Source organism: Phyllobates terribilis, unplaced genomic scaffold, assembly GCF_046119375.1.
Source record: "Phyllobates terribilis strain yellow unplaced genomic scaffold, ASM4611937v1 Scaffold_2__4_contigs__length_985480577, whole genome shotgun sequence".
Taxonomy (NCBI): domain Eukaryota; kingdom Metazoa; phylum Chordata; class Amphibia; order Anura; family Dendrobatidae; genus Phyllobates; species Phyllobates terribilis.
The window spans coordinates 117,316,810-117,338,334 of record NW_027362762.1 but is presented as its reverse complement, the minus strand read 5'-3'; the positions used below and the strand labels follow the sequence as shown (position 1 = coordinate 117,338,334).

Below are 21,525 nucleotides of genomic sequence, written 5' to 3'. Positions count from 1 at the left end.
CCGGGTCTGGAGAAGAGGAGACTCTCCTCCAGACCCAGGTACCATAGTACCTGTAAAAAAAAAGAATTAAAATAAAAATACACATTATACTCACCTTCCGATGTTCCCCGGTCTCCTGTATGATGCGTCCTGGCCCCCCAGCAGCTCGCGATGGTCTAAAAGGACCTTCCATGACGTCATTTAGTCATGTGAGAGGTCACGCGACCGCCAACGTCAGCGGTCGCGTGACCTCTCACATGACTAAATGACGTCATGAAAGGCCCTTTTACACCACCGCGAGCCGTACAAGAGACCGGATGCACCGGAGAAAAGACCGGGGGCCATCAGAAGGTGAGTATAATGGTTTTTATCTCTTTTTTACCATTTTTACTCCTTTTTAAAACTATTAACTTGGTCACACTATATAAATCCATGCTGGTTGCATGGATTTATATAGTGTGACCAAGTTGTCAAGCACTTTTCCAAGTGATGCTAAAATCGCTTGGAAAAGCGCTTGATAACCCGCATGCGGAAATGCATGCAAAAATTTCTGCAGCATGTGCACAGCACATGGGGATTATCTTTGGAGACCATGGGGCACGTATTACCAAGCATTTTTAAGCGTTTTCGCTGCGGAAATTCCGCGGCAAAAACGCTTGAAAAACGCATAGTGGGCACGCATCCTAAAAATGTGTTTCCATACTAAATTAATGTAAAGAGTGCCAATACCAGTGTGACAGCAAGCTTTAGGTTTTCTATTTTTCCCTCCCATTGTTTTAAATTATTGTTTATCATTTGCTTTTTTGTATTTAACACGAGTCTCTATACAAAAAAACTGTTTCACTTGATTCATTTTTTTCAGGAGATATTCCACATTATGTACTTAAACTTGATGGATGCCAATAACGAGATGGACTGTATTTGCTTGTGTGACCTTAGCCTAATGGTTTAGAATTATACCATATTTTTAAAACAGAGGGATCTATCTATATCAATATATTTTTCAATATAAAGGCCCCCATTCATCACAATGTTTATTCCAGAATTCTGGGGTAAAACATTTTTACAATGTCACAAAAATTTTTGCAAAACACGAAGTTACACAAAAATTATGGCTTTTGGATTTTTAATGCCAAATGCCACTTTTGGCCAGCTCCTCCAAAATTTGTCAAAAGTTGTGGCATACCTTACTCCAGAAAAGTTTTTGCTCCAGTCTGTGACCTGAGTAACATTGCTAGTAAGGCGCATGGCAGTTATAAGATGCACCAAATTCATGAAGTGACTTGCGCCTTTTACTGAATTAGGCGCCTCTTATTCCTGCATCTAATCACTAAGACTGGGGTATGAAATGTCAATCTTCATGAATCGGGGGCCATACAGTCAATAGTGTATTATATCACATTGCAGTGAGCCCATATACCGCAGTATCAGAACATTGGAAACGCACTTCTCATGCTCATAAAAAATATTGCGCCGCTGCTTTTTATTCGGGTGTATGCTACATAGCAATCAGAAGTTGTGAGTAAATTTGGGAAAACCCAGTGCAATGCAAATTGATTTATTATTGTATAAAAAGGTATCAGACAACAGCTTTTGGTAACCTAAAAAGTAGTGCATGTTATTATATGGCGACATACTGATAGCACTACTTTCTCTACTCCTCTACAACAAACTTTTGGCTAGGTATCCACAATGTAAACTTAGGTTACCCAAAACAAAAAGCCCCTTTAAAACTGCAATTTTTTATGTCATTTATATATCGTTCACACACCGTTTCATTCACACACACACTGTTCCATAAGGAAGGCATGTGGGTCATGTTTGCCTGTGCGCATAAAATTGTGTGACCATTGACCAGGGCCGGCGTCAGCACACGGCGCAGCCGGGCAAGTACCAGGGCCCTGAACAAACAGGGGGGCCCCACTCGCCATCAGGGGTGTGGGGAGGCAGTGTACGTTCTGCGGTCATTCATTTGCATTCGCGTCTTTACAGACGCGAATGCAAATGAAGATGCAAGAGCAGACACTTCCGGGATCTTCTCCCTACCTGACATGCAGCGTGAGGTCATCTCATCATGCTGCTGACATCATGAAAGCGCCGCAGAGGACCGGACAGCGTGGGTGCAGCAGCCGGGAGACGGTAAGCGCTCGTAGAGCTGAAGACAAGGCCATATACACGTAGGGGATTAATATGGAAAGGGGCCCGATGGGGATGCGGTATTACAGCTGGGTGAGTCTTTATGGAGATGCTGAAGTATAAAGGGCTCAATATGGAAATATAGGGCACTTTAATATGAAGATGGGGCAGTATAGGGGGCTCTATATAGAAATGGGGCAGTATAAGTGTATTTTATTTGGAGATGGGGCAGTATATGATGCTCTTTATGGAGATTGGACAGTGTAAGGGGATTCTGTATGGAAAAGCACACTAAAGGGCACTATAGGAGGTTGTGTATGGAGAGGGAGCAGTATAGAGGGGATTCTATATGGAAATGGGCACTATCGGGGGTTGTGTATGGAGATGGAGCAGTATAGGGGGGATTTTATGGAAATGGAGCACTATAGGGGTTTTCTATGGAGATGGGGCAGTATAGGGGGATTCTGCATAGATATGGGCCAGTATAGGGTGCTCTGTATCAAAATGGGCAGGATGGGGCGCTATATGGAGATGGGGAAGTATACGAGGACTCTTTTTAGAGATGGGACAGTATAGGGGGCTTAGCATGGCAATTGGTAGCATAGGGATGCTCTTTATAAAGATGGGTCAGTAATGGGGTCTTCGTGTGGAGATGAGGCAGTGTAGGGGGACTCTGTATCATATGCGGCAGCATAGGGGGCTCAATATGGAGATGGTGCAGTGTTGGGGGTCACTTTGTGGAGAAAAGACACTATGGAGATCGGTCTGAAAGAAGTGGTGGCTCTGTATGGAGTTGGGGTAGTATGTGAGGATTTTATGTGGAGATTGGGAAGTATAGGGGGGACTCGGTGTGCAAATGGATCAATATGGGGAGTCTGTGAATGGAGATTGGGCGGTATGGGGATCAGAATGGAGAAGGGGCAGCATTGGAAGGACAGTGTAAAGAACAGGCTCAGTAATGAGTGGGGGAACAGTGTGAAGAGGGTGCTCAATATGGGGTGAAAGCATAGTGGGGGGGTCAGCATTGGGGGAAAACAATGTGGAGGTCATACACTGTGTTCCAAATTATTATGCAAATAATATTTTCTCAGATTTTCCCAAATTACCTATATGAATTGCAGTCATTGTAATTTTCCAGTCAAATAACTATTAGAGTACAATTGAAAGGTTTTTGTACAAACTGCCTATGATAACAGTATATTTAAAAAAAAATAAAACACTCAAACTGCACTCAAAATGCATGTTCCAAATTATTATGCACAGCAGAGTTTTCAACCTTTTCATTTTAATAAAGAACAAAAAAATGGTCATTTTTGAAATTATAAGCATTAGCAGGTTATTACAAACTGAAATCAAACAGTTTTCAACTCAAAACTTTATTCTAGGTGATGTAACATTTGCACATAGGACCCCTTGTTCGAAAGGAGCTTCTGAACTCTCTCGTCCATTGAATTTGTCAGGTTTTGGATGGTTTCTGCTTCAATTGTTTTGCATGAGGACAGAATACCCTCCCAGAGCTGTTGCTTAGATGTGAACTGCCTCCCGCCATCATAGACACTGCTTTTGATGATGCTCCAGAGGTTCTCAATGGGGTTGAGGTAAGGGGAGCATGGGGGCCACACCATAAGTTTGTCCCCTTTTATGCCCACAGCAGCCAGAGATGCAGATGTGTTATGTGCAGCATGAGACGGGGCATTATCATGCATGAAAATGATCTTGCTGCGGAATGCACGGTTCTTCTTCTTGAACCATGGCAGGAAGTGCTGTTTGGGAAACTCAACATACATTATGGAGTTCATCTTTACCCCTTCAGGGATCCTAAAAGGGCCGACAATCTCTCTCCCCATGATTCCAGCCCAAAACATTACTCCACCTCCTCCTTGTTGGCGCCGTAGCCGTGTTTGCATGGGGTGTCCATCAACCAGCCATCCTCCACTCCATCCATCTGGACCATCGAGATCATTTCATGCATGATAATGCCCCGTCTCATGCTGCACATAACACATCTGCATCTCTGGCTGCTGTGGGCATAAAAGGGGACAAACTTATGGTGTGGCACCCATGCTCCCCTGACCTCAACCCCATTGAGAACCTCTGGAGCATCATCAAAAGGAGTGTCTATGATGGCGGGAGGCAGTTCACATCTAAGCAACAGCTCTGGGAGGGTATTCTGTCCTCATGCAAAACAATTGAAGCAGAAACCATCCAAAACCTGACAAATTCAATGAATGAGAGAGTTCAGAAGCTCCTTTCGAACAAGGGGTCCTATGTGCAAATGTTACATCACCTAGAATAAAGTTTTGAGTTGAAAACTGTTTTCTTTCAGTTTGTAATAACCTGCTAATGCTTATAATTTCAAAAATGACCATTTTTTTGTTCTTTATTAAAATGAAAAGGTTGAAAACTCTGCTGTGCATAATAATTTGGAACATGCATTTTGAGTGCAGTTTGAGTGTTTTATTTTTTTAAAAAATATACTGTTATCATAGGCAGTTTGTACAAAAACCTTTCAATTGTACTCTAATAGTTATTTGACTGGAAAATTACAATGACTGCAATTCATATAGGTAATTTGGGAAAATCTGAGAAAATATTATTTGCATAATAATTTGGAACACAGTGTAGTTCATAAAGAAGGAAGGTGTTTTGGGTATATCTCATAATGGAGGAAAATGTGGCAGTTGTAGTTCACCAGGGCATAAAGCATGGTGGTAGTCATAGTTAAAAAAAAAAAAGTGGAATAGTACAATGGGAATATGTTATAAGAGGGGACAGTGTGGACACTATGTAACATAAGAGACAATGTGGGGTAATTTTTGTTCAAAGAGCACAGTGAGGGGCAATTATTTACTCCGGAGCACAGTGTAAGGCTTATTTAGGGCACAGCATGGGTGGTCATATTTATTCTATACTGTACTATACCTATATCTCTCTGCCATATCTGTGCATCATGAATCATGTCATGTGTTAATGGGGCCCACTGAAACTCTTTCGCCCGGGACCCACGAAAACCTGGAGCCGGCCCTGCCATTGATGCTGTTAGAACCCTCTTGTTTGTTTTTTCCATCTTGTGTTTTGCGTTCACGTGACCATCTGCCTTTATATTCCAGCTCCGCCCTTTTGGCTGTGATGGACTTCAGTGTTGTTTGACTGTTTTGCTAGCCAGGTGCTTCGGTGCCTATCTCTGTCAGTTCGTTTGGTCCTTCTGGGACCTCTAGTACCTTTTTGTCAGTTTGTCTTTTTTGTGTTCTACAACAACTTTCTCTGTTCAGACGGTGTCCCATTTTTTGTTCCAGTCCTTAGTTCTTTTAGGGACTCCTTCCTTTATTCTATAGGTCTTCGTTCAGACTAGCCGAGGACTTAGGCGGGTCCGTTCGCAAGGAACAGGCAGCCCGCTACATCGTAGGGATTCAGCTTAGTTTTACTGTAGGGACAGCTTTCCCCTTCTTTCCTTAGTACATGTTGCAGATCATAACAGATGCAACTGCAGATGGGAAAAGTTCTCGTTGCATTGACAGTCGGACTTTGCTGCTTTTAAAAATGCAATTAAATCAGTTACTAATGGGTGTCTGCTGTGCAAAAGCCAGCCCGCGCCGGGTATGAAGCAGGCTTAGCGTATGTGCACACAACATCTTTCTCAGGCAGATTCTGCCTAGAAGCCTCCTAAAAAAGCACTAAAAAACACCAAAAAGAATGAACATATGCATAGAAATACAAAATACAGAAAATTGGGGCACTCACCAGTTGGCATAAAATTTCACTTTATTGTGGTTTCTATAAACAGAGTCTGTGGAGACAATTGTGGCTGACAGCCGTTTCGCTTGAAAATCACGCTTCCTCTGAGCCTCTGTCGAGAGAAGTGTGCAGATGCGATTTGGCTCTGAGCCCCCAACTCATGGGCTCTATAGCAGTTGCATGCTCTGCCGTAGTAGGGGTTTTAGATAACCTATTACCTGCAACAACCAGCCAGAAGCCTCCTTTAAATTTTGAAACAAAATCACAACTGAGTCCTGATTACTGGTGACAGAATAAACGCTCTTCTTCTTTTCATACATGATCTCCTTTGGTTGAACTCTGCAATAAAACTGTCTGGTTTGCACAACATTCTGTACATCAGCATCCACATCCTTCAGTGACAGCATGAAGCCATGTTGACTAACATATCTATAATTTTATTATACATTTTCAAAGGGATTTTCATGGCGAATATTACGTTTTTTTATGGGGACAGATGTGTTTAACTAGATGTGGTTTCCAAAGAATCTTAAATACATTGCTGAGCTGTCATCCATGCAGACATCCTTCCCTGGCACAGAAACAGACAAGTGTGGCTCTTTCTTTGAGTCAGACTGCTGCAAAATGATGAGATCCAGTTGTATGTGTTCATTAAAGAATTTCTTGCAAGCCAAGGATTGCATCAGAGGCTCATGAACCAATTTGCTTCTTGGAGCCATCAGTGTGAGTTACAAAGAAGCACATTGACTGTGAAACCCAAAACGTTTCTCACCATGTTGCAAAATTATTATAAAGTTTACCAATACAATAAAACGATGAAAGAAAATGTTATTAAAAAATAATAATAAAAATAAAATTAAAAGTTAGACACTCAGCTTCAAAGGAATCTGTCACCAGGTTTTTGCAGCTCCATCTGAGAGCAGCATGATGCAGGGGCACAGAACTTGATTCCAGCAATGTGTCACTTACTGGGCTTCTTGCTTTAGTTTTGATAAAACATCCTTTTATCTGCCACTGCACTTCTAGTTCTGTAAGGTAAAAGCTTCTGCTGTTGTCTTCAATATTCATGAGCTCTGGCTAGCTATTCCACACACCATTGATTGGCAGCTTTCTGTCTATGCATAATGTAGGTGGAAAGTTGTTAATGGCAAGAGTGGGGTTGGACAGAGCTTGTCATTCAGAACACTAATAGATGAATATGATGTCATATGATCAAAACTACAGCAAGGAGCCCAGTAAGTGACACAGCGCTGGAATGAATCAAGTTCATTGCTGCTATTTTATGCTGCCCTCAGATTGAAAAGTAGGAACCTGGCGACAGATTTCATTCAAAGAGAACCTGTCACTCGATTCACGCTGCCCAAACCACAGGCAGACTGGCTGCGGGTATGTTTTTCACTGGACATTCATATTTTGTATTTATAAGAAAAGAAAAAATAATCCAAAAACATTGTTATATTATTAATTAGTCATACATTATAATTAGTGTTGAGTGCAAGTGCTCGTTACCTGAGTTTGCATCGGGTGCTCGGGTATGCACCCAGTATCGCGGGTGCTCGAGTGACATGCTCGAGTCCCTGCTCCGCACCTTTCACGGTTGTTAGACAGCCACAAAACACGAGGAGATTGCCTGACAAACACAAGCAATCCTCGCATGTTTTTTGACTGGGACTCGGGGCATGTCACTCGAGCACCCGCGATACTCGGCGCATGCCCGAGCACCCGATGCAAACTCAGGTAGCGAGCACTTGCACTCAACACTAATTATAAGGCCTCATTTAGATGTCGTTATTTTCTCACGTACGAGAAATATGGACCACTTATTTTGATCAGACAAAATGTTTTCACGGACCCATAAACTTGCATTGCTGATTTTCATCCGCCTCTCGGATCATAGTTGGACATGTATCTGCATCTTTCTGTGGACCGCTCAGTTTGTGAAAAATCACGGAAAGGTGAATGGCCTCATAGACGATCACAGGTATGGGTGCTATCCGTGAAAAACAGGGATGACATTCATAGGTGAAAACTGGACGTGTGAATGAGCCCTACCCATGACAAATTTCTGGAGTATCAGAAACGGTCTTCAATTAATTTCACTATTTTCATGATGACCTTGCTTTGTACATTAGAACCTAGAGCCTGGGCGTTTTGGAGGATGTTCAGCTATGGATAAAAACCTGAAGGAATTTTTTTTTATAAAGACTATTTGCTTCTATTTTTATTGTAGCTGCATTTGAACAATAAAAACTTGACTGTGAAGGTGTACAAAGTCTTGAGATAATACCAAAACCACATTGTAAGATGCAAGCAGAATATTAGAATCAAGCTGGATCTCCTAACCTTGGGTTACCCTTCTTTTAGGAGATAACACATGCAGCTAGTAAATTATTGCAATGTGCGGCCAATTTGCGGGAGGCAATGTCATGTCTACTTATACTGTGGCAAATGTGAATGTAGTAAAAGACCAGTAAACATTAGGTTCTTGTTAGATTCTTGCCAACGATCTGATGTGTCTTCTAGACATTCTCATACATTTGCTCTTAGAAGGAAAAGAGGTTAGATTAGGGCTGAGGCTACATGGCGACTTTGGCTGCTACATCGCAGCGCAATACAAGTGTATTGCGGCCCGAGGGTTTTATGACCTCTACAAGCCAGTTACAAGAAGTCCAACCCCTTTGGATTTTTTTAAGACTTGCTTGTCGCAGTACCTTGGGTGTTGCAATGCAACCCCATTCACTTGTATTGCGCTGAGATGTAGCAGAAACACCTTGTGAGCTTTGGTCACATGACAAAAGTCGCCATGTGGCGCCAGCCTAATTTTTGTCTAGCAGTTATCATATGTATATGGCCAGTCTTAGGGTGCAGTCAGGCAACCGTATAACACGGAAGACAATCGCATCCCAATGCTCGGACTGGCCGGCGGATCACTTGACCGGAGTGTAAAAGTTGCATAGAAATACATGCTGTCATGCTCGGGTCAGCAGAGCCGCTGGCCAGTGCGAGCACTGCGATGCGAGCGTCGTCCGTGTTATACGGCCGTCTGACTGCACCCTAAGACTGGCCATATACATATGATAATTGTTAGACAAAAATTAGGCTGGCGCCACACGGCCATCTGACTGCACCCTTGGATGCAATTTACTCTCTAGATCGATAACCCATCTTAAATAACCTAATGCATCCAGGAAACATTGACCCTCAAGAAAACCAGCATGTCCTCTGTGGGGCAGGGGCTTGAACATACGGTACTTACTAGCCCCTAATAGATGGTATCTCATAGGTCAAGCCAAAAGTTTAGTAAGGAGGCAATCATTTTCCTCCAGAGTCTATTTCTTATCGGATAATTTGCAAAATAGCCTATTAGATCTTACATGAGTTTTCCAATTACAGGAAAATAGACCCCAAATGGTCTAAAATAATTGAAATAACAAACAGAACAGTTACTTACCGTCCACGGGTCCGGTGCCAGCCCTCACTGTTGCTTGGATCTTGTTTTTCTTGCTGCAGCAGTGACATCATGTCGATAGCGCACATCACCACTGCAGCCAGTCACTGAGCCCAGTGACTCTGCCAAGGTAGACGGCATAATCTGCCGAGCTCAGTGATTGGTATAACGGTGATGCGCATGGTTGACGCTGCAGTGAAAACATCAAGGTATTTCAGGTATATTAGATTAGGTTTATGGTCCACTTTCCTGAAATTGGAAAACCTCTTTCAGATCAAATAGGTTATGTTGCAAATTACCCAATAAGAAATAGATCTTAGCGGCAAATAAATTATTTCTCAGTAAGCTCTTTGCTTGACCTATGGAGTTTCCTTTTATTAGGGGATAATATCTGTGTTCGAGCCTCAGCTCAACAGAGGATGCACTAGCTTTCTTGAGGGCCATCTGTCTTGGATGCATTAGAGCAGCACGATGGCTCAGTGCAGCGCTGGGGTCCTGGGTTCAAATCCCACCAAGGACAACATCTGCAAGGAGTTTGTATGTTCTCCCTGTGTTTGCGTGGGTTTCCTCCGGGTTCTCCAGTTTCCTCCCACACTCCAAAGACATACTGAAAGGGAATGTAGATTGTGAGCCCCGATGGGGACAGTGATGATAATGTCTGTAAAATTGTCTAAGCGCCACAGAATATGTTGGCGCTATATAAATAAAAAGATTATTATTATTATTAGATTATGTAGGATCATCGATCTAGAGCAGTGGCCACCAACCTTACTTATCTTGAGAGCCACATTCAGCTTGGAGAAATGCCCCCCCCCCCACCTTAATGACACCTAGAGCCCCCCATTGCTGGTATAATGACAGCCAAAGCTTCCCCACAGAAAGCACACTGAGACATTGTGCCTCCCTTATAGGCAGAAATTACATCCAGAGTTCCCCACTTTACCCCCATTCAATATTCTTGCATCAAGCACACCCACCACACTATTCCAAGCAGCTTCAATCACACCTCCAACTTGGACTATCATCCTATCTCCAAATTACTACATTTATCCCCCATCCCCAGCCATTAAATATACATTCAGATCTGCTGTTCAGGACTAGTCACAAAAGTCACCATCTGGAGACCTTCTCTTCATAGCTGGTTCCTAGACCTGGTGCTAATGCACCAAGCTGGCAGACAGCCGCGAGCCACACATCATGGACCCAAGCCAAGGGTCGGGACCCCTGATGTAGAGATCTGCTCTCATAGTATTTTAGAGCGTTTAGGGTCCACCTTCCTGAAAGTGGAAAACCCCTTCAATGATGTCATGTCTAGTGTGTACAATTTTAATAGTAAAGTTAACTATTAAGTTTAGAGAACACTTGTTCAGTATAAATGAAGGATGGAAGGAATTAGTTTCATTTGTGAGTCCAAGGAACCCCAGTCCACAGTGACGGCAGGTACTGGTGTACTTACTAGGTTAGGACTAATAGTTTATGTGTTTTCATTTTTTGATGAATTGTATGGTGGGAAATATAACTACCATAAGCTAGGATATCCCTTGAAGATTCAACATTTTTCATTATATTGTGACACTCATGAGATTTTCTTTTCTTTATTGTTTCCAGGGTCTTCTCTATACTGCCAGGAATAGGCCAAATTGCTAACATGGCATTTTCTGCCTTTTGTTCCAAAGCAAATTATTTCATAGTTGGTTGATTGTCGGGTAGCTGGCAGGACTAGGCAAAATTGTGTTGTTTTTCTTTTCGCTAGCTTGCAATGTGTTTAACACATGCTTCTTTGAGCTAAAATGGGATAAATAGGAGGGATAATGAGGCAGCCGTTAGACTTCTACAGCAGTGCAGTTGGAATAGAATTGTGAAATTGTTCTGCTGATTAAATTCTCATGATATAATGCAAAAAGCATCTCAATTAATTGAAAATGACTACTAAGATTCCTTACAGGTCGGTCCAGCAGGAAGGGAAACCGAGCATGAACTCTCTGGTTTGGCAACTGAGAACATAAAGGCTGATCTCTGTATCTGGCTGAGTTATAACATATATCATCCACTGCTGCTTCGAAAGCAAAAAATGCTTTGATTTATGCTACAGTAATTATCAATATATTTTGGTAGATTTAAAATGATTTCTCAGAAAGCGGAGATTGATTTTCATTTAATCTCTGTGCAGTTATTGTATATAAATCCATGCTTAATTATATGGGTCTGCGCAGCCTAAACCTAAATAATCACTTAACCTATTTTTTTTTTCCTGAGAAATGGACCCTTCGGGCTACGTTCCCATGGTCTTTTAGGCCACGTCCATATATTCAGTATTTGGTCAGTATTTTACCTCAGTATTTATAAGTCGAAACCAGGAATGGAACAATCAGAAGAAAAGTATAATAGAAACAAGTCACCAATTCTGCATTTTTCATCCACTCCTGGTTTTGGCTTACAAATACTGAGGTAAAATATTGAACGTGTGAACGTGGCCTCACAGACATGCTGCAAAATATTTCCACAGAGTAAGGCCACGGCCCCACTATCAGTATTCGGTCAGTATTTTTTTCTCAGGAGTGGGAGCCAAAACCAGGAGTGGGTGATAAATGCAGAATTGGTGACTTGTTTCTATTATACCTTTTCTCTGATTGTTCCTCACCTGGTTTTGGCTCCAACTCCTGAGAAAAAATACTGACGGTATACTGATAGTGGAGCCGTGGCCTTATAGCAAGGCAGGGAACTCACTCACTGTTGGAGGTTTTCTGTAATTACAAGTATAAAGCGCTTTTTTAATCATAGCTAATTTCCTGAATTGTACAGCCGTAATTCTACAACTCATTTATTGAATCAAGTGATTATTCAACTTTTCAATTTTAAATCCTGCATATATTATAAAATATACTAATTAATTTCTGAAATTCGTTACTAAAGGATTTCCACTTTTTTTTCTTCTAATTAATGACCGTACAGTGTTGTATCCCATCTGTTAACGGATCCTCATTGCAATACTTCCATTTCCCCTGCCGTACTTCTGTCCAGCCTTCCTCCTGTTATATTTTATTAGGATATTTTATCGAGTGTCTTATAAGCTAAAATTAAAGCAAAGAACAATAGATGGCACTTGGGTTTGACAAGGTCTACATAGCAAGAGTGAGATAAGTGGCCACCGGGCACTTCTTTGGCTAAGGTCACACAACCATTTTCTCTCCGTCTGCGAAAAATTGTCCGATTACACTAATCAGACTCTGATCAGAGTTTTATCAGAATGAGATCCATTTTTCTTGGAGGTGAAGAAGAAAAAAAAAAGTTTCTCCACTTTCTCTATTTTGTCAGTCCATGAACATTGTACCGCACTCAGATGTCATCCAAGTGCGGTCCGATGTTTTTCATGGACCCATAGACTTGCATTGTCAATTTTGATCCAATACTCAGATCAAAATCAGACATGCCAATGCTTTTTTCCTCGGGTCACTCTCTCCAAGTAAAAAAATCGGACTTGTGCACGGCCCCATAGAATAACGTGTACGAGTGCGATCCATCAAAACAACAGATAGCACTCGTCCGATTTACATGGTCGTGTGCATGAGCCCTTTTGGTGACATTTATCTCTGGGTTGGGTCGATAAGCCAAATAAAACCCATCTGTTCACATATATTATCTCACTATACAGATGAACAACCATTTAGCATTGATAGTTCTTAAAATTACTACATTTTGCAAATATATTCTACCAGATTCTCCCCTTACAGTGGATCTGTCACCAGATTTCCATTATTTAATATATACATTAGACCAGATGAAACCAATGTACTTATTTAGCTAAAATACATGTCAGAATGGTTGAATAATCTTTTATAAGGTTATGTTCACACATTACTTTTTTCAGCATTTTTTATGTGTTTTTTTATGCAAATTTTCTGCTGCATTTTACAGTACCAGCAAAGTCTATGAGATTACTGAAATCTCATACACACACCTTGGTTTTTGTGTCATCAGTATTTTGTGCTTTGCATGGTTTTTTTGCACAATTGAGCACATCACTTCTTTCAATGTTTTTTCAGCATTTTTCACCCATTGGAAGTAATGGGTGATGAAAAAACGCACCAAAAACGCAGGTGTCCGTTTTTTTCAGAGTTTTTTGGGCCAAACCCTGATGAAATCGAATGAGATTTTTTTTTCTCTGAACTTTATGTACATGCATAAAGAGGCAAAAGGACAGTAAAAAAAGACGCAGCAAAAAAACAAACAAAATCTTGAACAAATCTTCCTGGCAAGAGATCAGGTTTTGATACAGAAAAAGAAACGCTGGAAAAACAACGCAATGTGTGAACCTAGCCCAAAAGTTTAACTAAATCCTTGTCCAACCAGCCCGGCTGAGAACTCCTCAGCGTCCCCCCTCTGTGCTGACCTCTCACATTGCTCAGTACAAGCTGCAGCTGTCAGTCAGGCTAGGTGGGTGGACAGAGACTGAATACACTTGACCTCATGAGTTCTCTCTATTTATCACTCAAATCATCCTAATATAAGGATTATAGAGTCATTCCGATATGGATTTTCAAAGTAAGTACATCAGTAAAATCAGGTCATAGAAATCTATTTAATAATACATACAGTTTGTATTGTGAAATATAGTGACGGATGCACTTTAACATTTATGTAAGAGCCAGTGAAGCAAAATAGAATTTGTGTTAAATGTGCATTCCCATTATTTTGCAGGTCTATGAACATCAGGATGGAAGTAAGTCTCTAAAGCTTGGAGACTTTGGACTGGCCACCGTGGTTGATGGACCTCTTTACACTGTGTGTGGAACCCCAACATATGTAGCTCCAGAAATCATTGCAGAGACTGGGTAAGGCTTGGTACTCATATATTGTAAAAATATTGTTCTCTGCAAATCCGATTTACCCGCAAATTCAGACTAAAACAGATTTGTTAAATAAGATCACTTGCCAAGAAAATATGAAAATATATCTAAGGAATTAGAATCATATATAATTTGTGTTGTAATACTTAAAGAAACCATGCCAGCTAAAGTTTTATCCCCTAATCCCTTCTAGTGTGTAGTGTAGTGTAAGAACAATAAAATACTTCATATGTGTCCTCTCGAGTTTCCATCGTCCTCTTCTAGATGTCTTTAAGGGACCTCATGAAATTGGGAGAACAAAAATATTTTTTGCAAACAGCGCCGCTACTGTCCATAGTCTCTGTCTAGTACTGCATGTTACCGCAAATCACAAGCACATCATTTCTCAGTCTCAAACAAAACCACTTTTCTTTGCATAAGAGTATGTTCACACATGGCGATTTTGCAGTTTTTTTGCTCCAATTTAATTTTCTAGGTTTTACAGTACCAACAAAGTGAATAAGATTTTGAAAATCTCATGCACACGATTGTATTTTTTCCATGCATTTTTTGAGCTGCTAGGTGTTTTTTATTTAATCTGCACAATGTCAATTCTTTCAGCCATTTTGCAGTGTTTTTCACTCATTCAAATGAATGGAAAAAAAAAATGCATGGAAAAACACTGCAAAAACACGCTTAAATGCTGCAAAGAAAGCGCCAAAAATGTGCATATTGTGCGCAGTGTTTTTCCTGCCACTACTTTGGTTTTTCCTGCAGAAAAACATGCTGCCAAAGCAGTGTGTGTAAACATACCCTTATAATCATCATTAATTTTCCTGGTCCCAAGTGCTGACCAACAATTGATATAATGTTAGAACTCTGAGGGGTCAGGGTTAGGACTCATTCACACTTCAGTTTTCACATTTGAGTGCTATCTGTGTTTTTCATGAATAGTACTTGTACCTATCACAGTCTATGGGGCTTTTCATTTGTCTGTCATTTTTTGCAAACTGAATGCTGCTGTTCCCATCCCTGCTGTGAATGATGGGAGCCGGCACCCGAGTGAGAGCCACCAAATTCTCTGCATGGCTCTCACTGGGCGTAAAATTCCGGTGTTCGGCGGACGTCACTCCTCCCACCCAAACCAAACTCTGCCCACTCATCAATTTAATTGGTTAACTACAAGTAGGCAGAGCTTATGACATGGGTGGGCAGGGTTTCGGCCACATTAATGCCATCTTAAATATGTGTTCACCTATTGTGAACACATATTTAATAGAGATCCATTTAGGATGCAAAACAGCCGGCTCTTTTTGATGAGCGGAGCCAGATCACCAAAAAGAGCCGAACTAGCTATCACTGACTGATAGATAGGAGAAGGTGGAGAAGCTTTGTTCCTCATCAATGAAAAAAACTGATGAAACTCTGACCAAACTGTTATTTAAGGGGTAAGGTTTCTCCTTGTGGAGAGTGACAATCCAGGCCTGGCATGTCAGAGTGAGGAGACTTATATGCCATGCATGCTTCTCTGGGAAATTAAAATTGCAAATTGCCTCTTATGAGAGGAAGAGGACTAGAACTCTAGCATCACCTATTAGAATATACAATATTAGAATAGGTGGCACTAGAGTTCTAGTCCTCTTCCTCCATGACCCAACTGTTGAAACGTTGATGAAAATCACTGATGAAACTCGATACGTTTTTCCCATGCATCAAAAAACTGACGTGTGAATGAGCCTTTGGTTGTTTCTCTAACCAGGGCACATATTCAGTATTCATCCTAACCCTGCATGCAGGTATATGGGCAGAAGTAGAGTGGTCTGTTCCCTGTCACCCAGTCCCACTGAAGCCCCTACTTCACCCGGTAGGCTCTTTTTCACATAAAAGCCCCACAGCTCTGATCTACAAAAAAAACCAGACCTCATTAGTCTCTGTGATGTTTGCAGTTTCCATTGGTGATTTCTTATATTCTTATTTGGTTAGGTCTACGATAGGATTATTTGCATTAAAAATCAAATGTTTTATTTTACTATTGTTTGAATATTTTTATTCCATTCTTGTATTTGTCCAGATATGGATTAAAGGTGGATATCTGGGCAGCGGGTGTAATAACTTACATCCTACTTTGTGGCTTTCCTCCGTTCCGTGGGTAAGTTTCATAATGCAAATATTTCTATGTAAACTGTTATATTTATGGACTTATAAAATAGATTTATCATTCCTTTTTTTCTACTTATTCCCTTTATAGCACATAAAAGAATTGTAGACAGTTATTGGGGGCTAAATATATTCTGTAATGTGTCGGGGTTCCCCAATTTCACTCTATAAACCTGGACGACAGGTTCAGATGAGCGAATTTTATGTACGTGTGCTGTCCGTGTTGACATTGGATAGCACACGGGACAATGTTGCGGAGTGGGGCAGCTCAGATGACAGCAGCGTGCCACTGGTGCCTTCTATATTTTGAATGATACTTTCAAATCTATGGAAGCACGAAAGCAGAAAGAAAATACATGAATCCCTTACGAATAATCCATGTTTAATCTATTTTTTACGGATACATTGCAATTAATAACTGCGCTCCTGTCTGCTGAGCTGTGCGCTCCTGTCTCCTAAGCTGTGCGCTCCTGTCTGCTGAGCTGTGCTCTCCTGTCTGTGGAGCTGTGCTCTCCTGTCTGCTGAGCTGTGCGCTCCTGTCTCCTAAGCTGTGCGCTCCTGTCTGCTGAGCTGTGCTCTCCTGTCTGCTGAGCAGTGCTCTCCTGTCTGCTGAGCTGTGCTCTCCTGTCTGCGGAGCTGTGCTCTCCTGTCTGTGGAGCTGTGCTCTCCTGTCTGTGGAGCTGTGTTCTCCTGTCTGCGGAGCTGTGTTCTCCTGTCTGCTGAGCTGTGTTCTCCTGTCTGCTGAGCTGTGCTCTCCTGTCTGCTGAGCTGTGCTCTCCTGTCTGCTGAGCTGTGCTCTCCTGTCTGCTGAGCTGTGCTCTCCTGTCTGCTGAGCTGTGCGCTCCTGTCTGCGGAGCTGTGCTCTCCTGTCTGCGGAGCTGTGCTCTCCTGTCTGCGGAGCTGTGCTCTCCTGTCTGCGGAGCTGTGCTCTCCTGTCTGCGGAGCTGTGCTCTCCTGTCTGCTGAGCTGTGTTCTCCTGTCTGCTGAGCTGTGTTCTCCTGTCTGCTGAGCTGTGTTCTCCTGTCTGCTGAGCTGTGCTCTCCTGTCTGCTGAGCTGTGCTCTCCTGTCTGTGGAGCTGTGCTCTCCTGACTGCTGAGCTGTGCTCTCCTGTCTGCGGAACTGTGCTCTCCTGTCTGCGGAACTGTGCTCTCCTGTCTGTGGAGCTGTGTTCTCCTGTCTGTGGAGCTGTGTTCTCCTGTCTGCTGAGCTGTACTCTCCTGTCTGTGGAGCTGTGCTCTCCTGTCTGCTGAGCTGTGCTCTCCTGTCTGCTGAACTGTGCTCTCCTGTCTGCGGACCTGTGCTCTCCTGTCTGCGGAGCTGTGCTCTCCTGTCTGTGGAGCTGTGCTCTCCTGTCTGCTGAGCTGTGCTCTCCTGTCTGCTGAGCTGTGCTCTCCTGTCTGCTGAGCTGTGCTCTCCTGTCTGCTGAGCAGTGCTCTCCTGTCTGTGGAGCTGTGTTCTCCGGTCTGTGGAGCTGTGTTCTCCGGTCTGTGGAGCTGTGTTCTCCGGTCTGTGGAGCTGTGTTCTCCGGTCTGTGGAGCTGTGTTCTCCGGTCTGTGGAGCTGTGTTCTCCTGTCTGCTGAGCTGTACTCTCCTGTCTGTGGAGCTGTGCTCTCCTGTCTGCTGAGCTGTGCTCTCCTGTCTGCTGAGCTGTGCTCTCCTGTCTGCGGAACTGTGCTCTCCTGTCTGCGGAGCTGTGCTCTCCTGTCTGCGGAACTGTGCTCTCCTGTCTGCGGAGCTGTGCTCTCCTGTCTGTGGAGCTGTGCTTTCCTGTCTGCTGAGCTGTGTTCTCCTGTCTGCTGAGCTGTGTTCTCCTGTCTGCTGAGCTGTGTTCTCCTGTCTGCTGAGCTGTGCTCTCCTGTCTGCTGAGCTGTGCTCTCCTGTCTGTGGAGCTGTGCTCTCCTGACTGCTGAGCTGTGCTCTCCTGTCTGCGGAACTGTGCTCTCCTGTCTGCGGAACTGTGCTCTCCTGTCTGTGGAGCTGTGTTCTCCTGTCTGTGGAGCTGTGTTCTCCTGTCTGCTGAGCTGTACTCTCCTGTCTGTGGAGCTGTGCTCTCCTGTCTGCTGAGCTGTGCTCTCCTGTCTGCTGAACTGTGCTCTCCTGTCTGCGGACCTGTGCTCTCCTGTCTGCGGACCTGTGCTCTCCTGTCTGCGGACCTGTGCTCTCCTGTCTGTGGAGCTGTGCTCTCCTGTCTGCTGAGCTGTGCTCTCCTGTCTGTGGAGCTGTGCTCTCCTGTCTGCTGAGCTGTGCTCTCCTGTCTGCTGAGCTGTGGTCTCCTGTCTGCTGAGCTGTGCTCTCCTGTCTGCTGAGCTGTGCTCTCCTGTCTGCTGAGCAGTGCTCTCCTGTCTGCTGAGCAGTGCTCTCCTGTCTGTGGAGCTGTGTTCTCCGGTCTGTGGAGCTGTGTTCTCCGGTCTGTGGAGCTGTGTTCTTCGGTCTGTGGAGCTGTGTTCTCCGGTCTGTGGAGCTGTGTTCTCTGGTCTGTGGAGCTGTGTTCTCTGGTCTGTGGAGCTGTGTTCTCCGGTCTGTGGAGCTGTGTTCTCCGGTCTGTGGAGCTGTGTTCTCCTGTCTGCTGAGCTGTACTCTCCTGTCTGTGGAGCTGTGCTCTCCTGTCTGCTGAGCTGTGCTCTCCTGTCTGCGGAACTGTGCTCTCCTGTCTGCGGAGCTGTGCTCTCCTGTCTGTGGAGCTGTGCTTTCCTGTCTGCTGAGCTGTGCTCTCCTGTCTGCTGAGCTGTGCTCTCCTGTCTGCTGAGCTGTGCGCTCCTGTCTGCTGAGCTGTGCGCTCCTGTCTGCTGAGCTGTGCGCTCCTGTCTGCTGAGCTGTGCGCTCCTGTCTGCGGAGCTGTGCGCTCCTGTCTGCGGAGCTGTGCGCTCCTGTCTGCGGAGCTGTGCTCTCCTGTCTGCTGAGCTGTGCTCTCCTGTCTGCTGAGCTGTGCTGTCCTGTCTGCTGAGCTGTGCTCTCCTGTCTGCGGAGCTGTGCTCTCCTGTCTGCTGAGCTGTGCTCTCCTGTCTGCTGAGCTGTGCTCTCCTGTCTGCTGAGCTGTGCTCTCCTGTCTGCTGAGCTGTGCTCTCCTGTCTGCTGAGCTGTGCACTCCTGTCTGCTGAGCTGTGCTCTCCTGTCTGCTGAGCTGTGCTCTCCTGTCTGCTGAGCTGTGCTCTCCTGTCTGCTGAGCTGTGCTCTCCTGTCTGCTGATCTGTGCTCTCCTGTCTGCTGAGCTGTGCTCTCCTGTCTGCTGAGCTGTGCTCTCCTGTCTGCTGAGCTGTGCTCTCCTGTCTGCTGAGCTGTGCTCTCCTGTCTGCTGAGATATGCGCCTGTCAGGGGGAGTTTGAGCTGAAATAGCTGTATCTCTGAAAAATGAGATGATCATTTAAGGAGCAGTTGAAAGACCTCAGCGGCTCGGCGCTGAAGTGGTTTTTGGACTCTTTATGCCCACAGCCTAAGGTTGTGTTATCCTTTGGTGTTTTCCCTGCAAAATTTCCAAAGTGTAAAAACTATTGTGGATTTCCCATCATTCTATACACATTTCAGCTGATGTACTGAAAAGGGTGAAATACACACTGACAACGGCGGCTTAAATTGATATCTTTGAGATTTCTTATCAGCGGCCAGTTTCCACAGTGTTTTTTTGAGTGTGGGAATGAGATTTAGTTAAATTTCAATCACAACACTGGTTCTGCAATAAGGAACAGATTTTCCCAAATGAATCCACAATGGAATATCTGCTGCATTTTCACTATGGGAGAACATCCCCTTAAATAGGACGTCTCAGTGATATTTACATTTTATTTTTGACATTTTCTACCACCTTAAATCAAGTTATCTGGAAAATTAAAAATAAACATTAATGTGATTACATTGTATTAACTCGCAAAACATTTGTGTTGGAAGATGAGTTTCCATGCACTGACACGATTTTATATCCTTTTTGAACATTAATTTATTTCTTCTTTTCTGTTTAAATAAGTAGTGGAGATGACCAAGAAGTACTTTTTGATCAAATCCTAATGGGTCAAGTGGATTTCCCATCACCTTACTGGGATAATGTTTCTGAATCTGCGAAGGTAACATAAGAGTCTTGTAGTTCTAATTATATGATAACGTGAGTATTATTTGGGGCTCTTACAGATGACCATATTTATGGTCCGAGTGCGATCCGACAAAACATTGTATCACACTTAAATCAATGGTATTCTATGGGGACGTGCACATGCCTGATTGACTGGCTCTGTCCGAGATAAAAATATCTGCATGCCCGAGTTTTATCCGATATTCAGATTGCACTCAGCCATGCAAGTCAATGAGTTTGTGGAGAACAATGGACTGCACTCAGATGACATCTGAGTACAGTCCGATTTTCATGGACTGACAGAATGGAGAAGATGAAGACATTTTTTTTTCCATCTTCTCATCAAAAATCGGATAACACTATGATCACACTTTGATTCTCTCGGATGAGGGAATATACTTTGGTGTGACCCTAACCCCAGTCGGGGTCATTTGTATGTATAACCTACCAGGGTCATTTAATAGTTTTACAGAATATTTAGGTTGGGGCTACATGCTAACTTTGACAAACAAGAGGGTCTCACTTTTTTGCTACTTACTTGTCCCAGGACATTACTTATCTCCATACGACCACATTCACTTGCATTACGCAATGTAGCAACACAACAGAGCCGTGGCCAAAGTTGTCTTGTGGCTTTAGCCTTATATGTCATTGGTAGGGTTGAGTGGACCCATGGAAGTTTGGGTTCGTTGAGTTCGGCAGATCTTGTTCGGGTACCATAACTACCCGAACTTGAACCTGAACCCTATAGAAATCAACAGTGACCCGAACTTTGAAAATATCTCTCGGTTTACAGTTCGGGTTCGCTCATCTCTAGTCATTGAATATACCGTACTTTTTCGATATAATGGAAGTTTTTGCTGAATGCACAACTCAAGTCATTTAGTTGCAGGTCAGATGGGTCTAATCTTGCAATGATCCAGTCTTAAAGGGGTTGTCCGACAGTATAATATTTTTTTAAGCATGGATTGATTAAAAATAATAAACAAAGGCATATTTACCTTATTTACCTTCCAGCAGTCCCACTGATCCAGCACAGGCTGCTCCAGAGTTCTGCTGTGTTCGGAAGTCACATCACCACTGGAGCCTGTAATTGGCTGCAGCGGTAAGGTGACTAAAGGAGCACGACATCAGTGAAACATCCGATGACACGCTATTCTAGTCACCTGACCGCTGCAGCCAA

At 43.4% G+C, this 21,525-nt stretch overlaps 1 protein-coding gene across 4 annotated transcripts in view; it reads left to right on the top strand.

Moving 5' to 3' along the window:
- DCLK1 (doublecortin like kinase 1) overlaps window positions 1–21,525 on the top strand; it is a 422,097-nt gene that overhangs the window by 361,807 nt on the left and 38,765 nt on the right. For 3 of the 4 annotated variants that reach the window (XM_073662542.1, XM_073662544.1, XM_073662545.1), the window contains 3 exons: window positions 13,997–14,130; window positions 16,196–16,273; window positions 20,241–20,337. In XM_073662542.1, coding sequence (XP_073518643.1) covers window positions 13,997–14,130; window positions 16,196–16,273; window positions 20,241–20,337 — 309 coding nt within the window. The remainder of the gene's footprint in view (window positions 1–13,996; window positions 14,131–16,195; window positions 16,274–20,240; window positions 20,338–21,525) is intronic. The other variant, XM_073662543.1, reaches the window with a different exon arrangement.